This window comes from Zalophus californianus, chromosome 12 (genome assembly GCF_009762305.2).
Source record: "Zalophus californianus isolate mZalCal1 chromosome 12, mZalCal1.pri.v2, whole genome shotgun sequence".
In the NCBI taxonomy this organism is placed as follows: Eukaryota; Metazoa; Chordata; class Mammalia; order Carnivora; family Otariidae; genus Zalophus; species Zalophus californianus.
In genome coordinates this window covers 51,450,117-51,460,188 of record NC_045606.1, presented here as the reverse complement: position 1 = coordinate 51,460,188, position 10,072 = coordinate 51,450,117, and the positions used below count along the sequence as shown (strand labels likewise).

The 10,072-nt window shown below is 36.1% G+C and overlaps 1 protein-coding gene across 1 annotated transcript in view; it reads left to right on the top strand.

Annotated features, from left to right (window-relative positions):
- Positions 1–6,740, top strand: part of POLR1F (RNA polymerase I subunit F) — a 28,479-nt gene extending 21,739 nt beyond the window's left edge. The window contains exons 2-4 of the mRNA XM_027574931.2: positions 112–253; positions 3,707–3,915; positions 4,901–6,740. Coding sequence (XP_027430732.1) covers positions 112–253; positions 3,707–3,915; positions 4,901–5,300 — 751 coding nt within the window. The 3' untranslated portion in view covers positions 5,301–6,740. The remainder of the gene's footprint in view (positions 1–111; positions 254–3,706; positions 3,916–4,900) is intronic.
- Positions 6,741–10,072: the final 3,332 nt, after the last annotated feature.

The following is a 10,072-nucleotide window of genomic DNA, read 5'->3' as shown; positions in this document are numbered from 1 at the left end:
CATGTGTGGTTATATTTAAGAGGTGTATAATTTTTGGACTCAGTATATTTAATCAGTATGATAATGGCCTAGTTTAAAAGAAGATAAAAATATTTTTTTCTTTTTTAATAGCCTTTTAGGTGTCCCCATTGCATATGATAACATCAAAGTAGTGGGTGAACTGGGAGATATTTATGATGATCAAGGACACATTCATCTTAACATTGAAGCAGATTTTGTTATTTTCTGTCCTGAACCGGGGCAAAAGCTTATGGTATGTATTTTTACATATATATATATATATATATGCATATATATATTTAAACTTTCTTTATATAGTTGTATAGTAATATAATTTGGAAAATTTTAAGAGACTTGGGAAGCAAATGGATCACTATTATTGGTTCCTAAAAATTTAAAGAAAAAAATTTACCCTCAGTTCAACATTGGTAAGTTTTTAAACTCCATTCTCCTAAAACTCACATGTATGTGGAAAGAATGTGTCTCAGAATTTATTCTTTGGATAGCACCAGAATGATCTTAAGCTGTTAAAAAAAAATTATTTGTTTATTATTTCTCAATTACGCACCAATAGTTTCTTTTATAAAGGATTCAAATCGTGTAGTAATCAGAGGAGTTGAAAATTCGAAGGGTTGTGGGATCAGGCAGGTAATGAAAGTGAATGAAGGATGAGGTCAAGGCACCTGTAATGTGCCATGGGAATAAAGGCCTTGTGGGATAGGTCTTTTAGTTTTTCAAGAGAATCTGGAAATACAGATTGGTGTGAAGTTGATTGAACTATATCCCATTATGCTCTGCACTTGCCTTTCTCTTCTACCAGTAGTTCTGTGTATATGCCTTGCTGCACATACATATGAATATATACACGTTTATTTTTTCTCTAAAAACTATTAACCCTTTATTGCTAATAAAATACAGGTCCAATTTTATCCAAAAGGCATTTCTAATTTAAAAAAGTTTTTCAGAATCAATTAAACAAGTATCTTGGGCCTGCCCAACTGGAATCCTACAACCAGCCTCCATGCCAATAGTGTGGCTATAGTATAGCTTTTCTTCTCTGATAAAGTTGACAGTAGATTTGTACTTAAATTCCGGCACTTACCAACTTTGTGTAAGTTACTGTAGATGTACACATAGAAATACCATACTATACAGAAAGTATGAAATGAAAAAAAACTCCGTCCTTTTACTCTTATTTCCTACAACAAGGTCCAGTCTTCAGATAAATTTGGACAGTTCGTTTCAGTTTTTTTTAATGAGGTATAGTTTACCTACAACAAAATACATAATCATAGTGTGCAGTTCAGTCAACTCTGATGAGAGCATATATACCATTGTGTTTTGGAACGAGCCTTCTGCCCTTTCCAGGTCAGTCCTCTCTGTTCCAGGTACAACCACTGTTCTGATTGCATATACTATAAAATTAGTTTTGCTTGTTCTATAATTTCATGTTAATGGACTTTTTCATTATACGGTGTTCGAAGATCTGACCTCTTTTGCTCAACATGTTTTTGCATTTCATCCATGCTGCTTGGTGTGGTAGTTTATTTCTCTTTGTTGCTCGTGGTATTCAGTTGTATGAATGTATTGTAATTTAATTGTCCATCTTTACTGATTGACATTTGGGTTGTTTCCTTTATGGAGCTATTATGAATAAAGCTGCGAATGTACATTTTCATTTCTCCTAGGAAAAACTAGAAGCAGTATTGCTAAGTCACAGGGTAGGTGTTTAACTTAATGAAAAACAGGCTTATTTCCCATTTAGCACTACTAGTTGCTCTGCATCCTTGCCAGCATTTGGTTTTGTCAGTCTTTTAATTTTACTTATGGGCAGATACTAGTTTCTCATTAATTTGCATTTCTCCTTTATGCTCTTTTTCATGTGTTTCAGTAAGGGGCCTTTTCAGGTGCTTTTCCCATTTTTAATTGGGTTTTTGTATTATTGAGGTAGAGTAGTTCTGTTTATAGTCTTCCTACAAATCTTTTTCAGATAAACGTATTGTGACTATTTTTCCCCAGTCTGTGACTTGTCTCTTAACTTGTAATGGTATCATTTCATAAACAGAAGTTTTTAATATTGATGAGGTCCAATCTGTCATATTTTTATGGTTACTGCTTTCTGGATCCTGTATAAGAAACTTGCCTACTCCTAGATTGTAAAGATAGTTTCTGTAAGCCTTGTAGAATTTTTCAGTTTCAGCTTTTCCATTTAGATCTATGACTGATCTTAATTTTTGTGTGTAGTGTGAAATAGGCCCTTGAGACCCATTTTCTTATTCATATGGTTATATTCAGTTGTTCCAGAACTCTATATTCAAAAGAATTTCCTTTTCCTATTATCTTAAACTGATAGGCTTTATTGTTTTATAGCAGTTTTAGATTTACAGAAAAATTGAGTTGAAAATAATTCCTTTCCCCACCCCAGCGCACAGTTACTATTATTGACATCTTGCATTGGTGTGATAACATTTGCTACAGTTAAGCTGATATTGATACATTATTTTTTCTTAAAGTGTAGAATTTTCTTTCTTGTACATTCTAAAACCCATGGAATGTACAACACAATGACATGTATCCCCCATTACTGTATTCTATAGAATAATTGGGCAGTGCTCTGAAAATTGTATTTTACTTACTTACCCTTCTCCCTCCATCCCTCCTCTTGAAACCTGGCAACTATTGATCTTTTTTACTGTCTCCATAGTTTACCTTCTCCAGAATTTCATAGTTGGAATCACATTGTACGCAGCCTTTTTAGCTTGCCACCTCTGACTTAGCAGTATGCATTTAAAGTTCTTCCATGTCTTGTCATGGCTTGGTAATTTTTTTTTTTTTTTTTTTTTTTTTACTGCTGAATAGTACTCCATTGTATAGATGCACTGTGGTTTGTCCAGACTCCTGGTAATGACACCCAAAGAATTTTCTATGTATACGGAGTTGCGAGCATTAAACAAGGCTCTATACATGTTAATCTCCAAATTTAAAATACATGATTTAAAAAAAAAATTTCAGATGTTCATTTATGTTATATATATTGATTCTTAAGGGAAGAAAAAAACGAAGGCTTTTTCTTAAACTTTAATTTTAAGCTTAAAATCATATAGCACGTACTTTAATTTTAAAGCTTCTAAAAATGTTATTGTGATTCAGTCAAAATAGCCATGCTCAAGTTCTACATATGAAGGGTAAGCTGTCTTCTGATACATTGCTTACATCATGCTAAAGTTAAAGAATGCTCTTTAAGCTTTGAAATTCAGACTGTTGATAGAAATACAATGTGGATCGTACTTATAGAAAGCATATGCTTCCTGCCTTGAGGTCTTTTCACATTTATGTCATATCAAAGGGTATTTTCTGCTTGGTTGCAATATGGTTATAATCTATTAATATGGTTATAATCTATTCCCCAGGGAATCCTGTGGTGGGAGCTAAGGAGTTTTTGTGTTTTTTTATCGAGTTAGGCAATTGATATGCAATTATTTAGTAAAGTTTGAGCTTTCTAAAAAGTCTACAGTGTTCTAAAATGATGGTTTAGTACAACACGTAAATTTTAATTGAAAAACTTTTTCCCGTATCAAATTACACCATATTTTGATGTTTTTTCTTTGAAGATCAGTTTGAAGCTTATAAAGTTTTACTTACCTTTTAAAGTCTTTGGATTTCTTGATGTTACTTTTTTTTTCTTTTCCCTTTCCTTTCTTCCCAGGGTACAGTTAATAAAGTGTCTTCCAGCCACATTGGCTGTTTAGTACATGGGTGTTTCAATGCCTCCATCCCTAAACCTGAACAGATGCCTGTAGAGCAGTGGCAGAACCTGGAGATAAATGTGGGTGATGAACTAGAATTTGAAGTATTTCGTTTGGACTCAGATGCTGCTGGAGTATTCTGCATTCGGGGAAAATTAAATACCACTAGGTCAGTTCCTAATCACATTATTTTGAATTTTGATAATTATTTCTATTTAATTCTGATGATTTAGAGATTATAAGACCCTCTTTTAAAATAAAATTAGAATATTCATGCTTCAAACCATAAAGTCAATGTAAATAGGAATCTTAAGTGCTGTGACAAAGTATTGAATATTCTAAAGCTCTACACATTTAGCTAACTGTTCCCTATTTTACTCAGTGTTACTGTTTTCTAGTTTTTTAACAAAAGCTTGATCATATTGCATAACTATTAGCCTCTTGATTTTTGTCATTATGCCAGGTAGATAATTTCTGAATCTTTTTTGTATTAAAATTCCTTTAAGAACTGTCATCTTGCACTTGGTTCGATGGGAGCCAAGTTTAATGGAGTGAAGGAAAAAAGTCTTTGGGAATATTGCTGATGTTAATAATCAAGGCGAAATAAAAAAAATATTAAGACTATGGGTTAAAGTTTTAGAACAGTTGTCCAATAGAACTTTCTGTGATGATAGAAATGTGTGTTTTATTTGTGTAGTAGTAAAGTTATCTCATTGAAATTAGTCATACATAACTAATGTTACTGTATAGGACTCTGCAGTTCCAGAGAGAGGCCTACTTCACTGATCCGTGTTTTTATTTTAGTGTTAACTCTTAACTTTGAAAGTCATATTGTTTCAAGCATGGTTGAGGGAAAAAAATGAAACGAGGATTGAGAGAGACAGAAACTCCATTAATTTCACAGATAATGAAAGTATGTATTTTATCACTCGTCAGTTGTGTAGCTAATAAGCCTGGGTATGGTGATGTTTATTGTGACCTAATTTTTCTAAACCAAACCAAAATTTAGAAGCTACATTTTAATGGGCTAAGGGATAACAAGATAGAATATTGGAAATTTATGCCATACTTCTATATCTTGTACTGCTGTCTTTATTTAGAAAAAAAACACTTGGTATATTCTTGATCTCATTTTATTCTTTTTTTCAACTTAGTTTACAAACCAAGTGCTCTGCAGTTTCTGAAGGAGTAACAGAAACTGGCACTGAAGAAATTATTGAAAAACCTCTCAAGAAGAAGAAAAAGAAAAAGCAGAGAGACCCAGAATCATATGAAGTGGAAAGTGACAACAGAGAGCCAGCAGCCCGTGCAGATGCCACAGTGAGGGAAGAGACAGCCCTGCAGGGTGGTGATGTGGACGGCCTCTGGAGGGCTGAGCCAAAGCAGCAGCAGAGGCACTGGGAAGATCAGGGCCAGGACCCTGTTTTCCAAGGCAGTGACTCCAGTGGTTACCAGAGTGACCGTAAAAAGAAAAAAAAGAAAAGGAAACACAGTGAGGAAGCTGAATTTACCCCACTTGTGGAACACTCACCTAAAAAGAAAAGGGAAAAGTAATTTCCTTTAGTGCATTTTAAATATTCAGCTTTTTAAAGATTTAGATACAAGATGAATAAATGTGGGAATGGTATGAAATGCTTGTGTATTCCCGTAGTCTACAAAACAGGAAATGTTTGATTAGTTTTTGGTGCTTCAGTTATTACAGTGATGATTACTGTAGGGAATACCAGGATTATTAAACTGCCATTTTATTGTATACAGAATAAAAAGGTAAGAGCTACTCTTTCAAGTCTTGCATATTCCCAGTTTTTACATCTAAATTAGATAAAATTATTCCTATACTCTGAAGACTGGCAAAGGGACTTTGTAATACAGTGTTATTCATATCATTCAAGAATGAGTTGGAGCTTGGGTATGTGTGTGTGTTTTTTTTAATAGGTTTGACCTTTAGTCATAATTTAGGTTTTTTGGGGGTTTTTTTGGGTCATGGCTACTACAGTGATTATGTGGTTCAACTTAACAGGAACTCCTTTGGCAACCATTCTAAGTCTCCAGAGCTCTAAAGAACCAAGCCACTATTGACTGTGGTAGGAAACATTGTTGACTATTCTTTCCTTCCAGATGGAGGTTGATGGACAAGGCTGTTTCCTTGTACGTATTTGTGCCTCAACCATTCTGCTTTTGCTGTGTTTGGAGGAGCAGAGTCTGACTGATTAAAACATGATAAATGCCACTTGTCATAGTGGGGATTTTCTCAACTACTTTTTAATGATTAGGTTAAGGCACTAAAAATGGTTTAAGAGAAAATTTCATTGAGAAAATGTGGACTGTTTTAACTACTAGAAAACACAGAGTAATGAAATAAGCTGGTTCTGGCCACATTGATTTAACAGTACCTGATCACCTGACCATGGCTATGTGTAACATCTAAGGAAAGATGTAGTTCCTTCCATTATGGAGTGTCATAGGAGATACAGATGCACACATATAAGTAAGGAAATACAGAAAATTAATAATTCTGGTAAGTACTAACAAGACTATCTACTCACTGTTAGCTGTGTCAATATCTCTAAGTGGATGAATGGTTGAAATGAACTTCACATGGCAACTATTGTTTCCACTTTTCTAGTATCCGATGTAACACTGGTTTCACATGGTTTAATTTTACTCTTTAAATTCTGCTAGTAGTACCTGATCCGAATCTGTAATGATAGAATATAGAATTTGGGGAGTAGCATATATTCACACGTTTGTCCCCAAGTAACTTAATAAGACCAGACAATGGAAAGATACAGAGCAATTTCTTTTCCTACAATTTAGTGTGGGTATTGAGCCCTTAAAATATGGCTAATACAAATTGACATGTATCAGTATAAAACCCAAGATTTTGAAGATGTACAAAGAATGTAAATATCTCAATTTTGTATATTGGTGAAATTATTTTTGGTATATAGTGTGTTAAATAAAATTTCAGCTTTTTTTGACTTTTTTTTGCTAAAAGGTTTAAAATCTTATGTGAGGCTCACTAGTATTCTGTTGAGGATTTCTGTATTAAGGTTCATCAGATATACTGGCTTGTAGTTTTGGGGAGGTTTTTTGGTAGTATTTGTATATGATTTTTGGTATCAGATTAATCCTCAACAAAATATTAGCAAACGATATCCAACAATACATTAAAATCATTCACCACAATCGATTTACTCCAGGGATGCAAGTGTGGTTCAATATTTGCAAATCAGTCACATGCTACATCACATTGAGAGAAAGGATAAAAACCACATGATCTCAGTAGATGCAGATAAATCATTTGGCAAATGCAACACCCATTTGTAATAAAATCTCAACATACAGGTTTAGAGGCAACATACCTCAACATGCTAATGACCGTATATAAAAAACACAAAGCTAATCTCCTACTCAATGTTGAAAGACTGAATTTTTCCTCTAGGAACAAGACAAGGATGTCCCCATCCACCACTTCTATTCAACATAGTACCGAAGGCCTCATTTTCTTACACCATACACAAACACAAGACAAATTAAACACCTAAGTATGAGAACTAAAACCGTAAAACTCCTGGAGGAAAACAGGTATTAATTTTTTGACATTGGCTCTAGCAACATTTTTCTAGGGATATCTCCTCAGGCAAGGAAAACAAGTTAAAATTAAACTAGTGGGACTACATGACAATGAAAGGCTTTTGCACAGCAAAGGAAACCAACAGAACAAAAAGGCAAGCTACTGCATAGGAGAAGGTATTAGCAAATGATAATACAGTAAGGGGTTAATATCCAAAATATATGTAAAGACCTTACACATCTCAACACCAAAACAAAACAAAAAAACCCAAATAATAAATAAAAGGGGGCGGGGAGCAGACAACCTGAATAGACTTTTCCAAAGCAGACATACAGATGGCTAGCCAAAAGACACATAAAAGATGGTCAACACCACTAATAATCAGGAAAATGCAAATCAAAACCACAATGAGATCTCACCATACACAGGTCAAAATGGTTAGAATCAAAAAGATAAGAAACAGCAAGTGTTGGTGAGGATGTGGCAAAAAGGGAACCTTCGTGCACTGTTAGTGGGAATGTAAATTAGTGTAGCCACTGTAAGGAAACTAATTTCTGAAAGAAAAATAGAGAAGGACTTCAGGGAAGATGGTAGAGTAGGAAGATCCTGAACTCCCCTTTTCCAAGGGACACACTGAGATAACAGCCACGTGAGCAAGCTAACTCAGAAAATAACCAGAATAGACTTTCCACCGTCCTTGGTAGATAAGAGGCTACATCTAAAAGGGTAGGAGGGGAGACATGGTTGAGAATTAAGCCCTCAGTGAGACTAACTAGTAACGGTAGAGATCCCACACAAGGCATTCCAGGCACAGGGGACCTGCACTGGTCAGACAAGTCCCCTTAACCTTTGTCTTTGAAAACCACAGGTGCTTAAATTTATGTTTTACAGTCATCAGGGTTTAACACTGAATACTTAAAATTCACATACCTAGCTTCAGGAGAGCTGAGGGCCATACGAAATAGATTCCCTGCCCTTAACGGCCCATAACCTGTCTGAGATACAGCATAGAAGCAGCAATTTGAAAAGTGCTTGGGGTATACATGAAGAGTTATTTACTAATCTCAATGTGTGCTCAAGGGTCAGGGACAGAAGACTTCTCCAAGAACAAAATATTTGACACGTACCATTTCCCTCCAGCCTCAGGCTAGATAGCCAGACACTCGTTAGAACAAGTCTATTCTCCATCTATCTTGCTAAGACTTCATACTCCACCCCCATGTTCTGCATATCTGCCCCTTCCAACTCACCCCCTTTGGCAGGTATCTCCAATGTAGCTTCTGTCTCAGCACACCCTACAGCCAGCCCCAGGAGGAGCTGGCAGCACTCCAAAGTGACTCCTACCTCAAGGAGAGGGGAAGATAACCACACACACCTGTGCATCCACAGTCCCAGCAGACAGGCTGGGAGCAGGCATTGGGCCTGACTGTAGGCCCTAGCCTACCAACAAAAGCCTCTCAGGGGACAAGGAAGTGAAAATGCTTTGCGTGTCCATGAGACTATAGCCCTGGCAGAAGGGCTGAGGGTCGGCATCTGGTCTGACTGCTGACAGCATCCAACTATAGGACCATTGTGGCCCCTGCACTGGCCCTTTAACAGCACAGGGATCAAACTAGTGTACCCACAACAGGCAAAGTAGCCTATTGCAACTGACTGCAACTGAAAGCAAATGTGGGTCACTCAAAACAGTAGGGCACAAACAACCCACATAGGAGACAGTGCTGAAGCACCTGGTCCTGGTGAACAGGGGGTTTTAGGCAACAGGGCACCCCAGGAACTCTTCTTCCTAGGGCCACGTCAAGAGCAGGAGACATAGCTGACTTCCCTAATACTTAGAGAGTTAGACAAAATGAGAGGAATGAGCCAAATGAAGGACCGGTACAAAACTACAGCAAAAGAACTAAATGAAGTGGAGACAGGCAGTACACCTGAGAGAATTTAAAGTAATGGTCATAAAGCTACTCAATGGCCTTGAGAAAAGTGTGGAGGATCTCAGTGAGATGTTCACAAAAGGATAGAAAATAGAAAAACCGATGAACTCAACTGAAATTAAAAATACACTAGAGGGAATTAGTAATAGACTGGAGGAAGCATAATGGATCAGTGACAGAAGAGAGAGTAATGGAAAGCAAGCTAAAGAGAAAAAAAAATAATGAGAACAGATTAAGGAATCTCAGCAACATCATCAAGCATAATAACATTTGCATTATAGGGATCTCAGAAGGAGAATAGAGAGAGATGCAGGCACTAAAATTTGAAGAAATAATAGCTGAAAAGTTCCCTAATCTGGGGAAGGCAGCAGACCTCCAGGTCCAAGAGTCATGGAGAACCCCAACCAACCTAATCCAAGGATATACCGAGGCATATAGTAATTAAAATAGCAGAAATTACTGATAGAGAATTTTAAAGCTAAAAGAGAAAAGTCACATACAAGCAAAACCCCATAAAGCTAGCAGATAAGTTTTCAGCACAAACTCTACAGACCAGAAGGAAGTGCCATGATACATTCAAAGTACTGAAAAGAAAACCAACCAAGAACACAGTACTCACCAAAGTTCTCTATTAGAATAGATGGAGAGATGGTTCCCTAGACCATCAAAAGTTAAAGGAAATCATCACCAATAAACCAGCCTTACAAGAATTGTTAAAGGGAATTTTTTTGGGAAGAAAAGCCATAATCAGGAGTAAGAAAATTATAAAATGAAAAACTTAACAGATAAATGCAAACAAAAGTAGATTAATCTCTTAA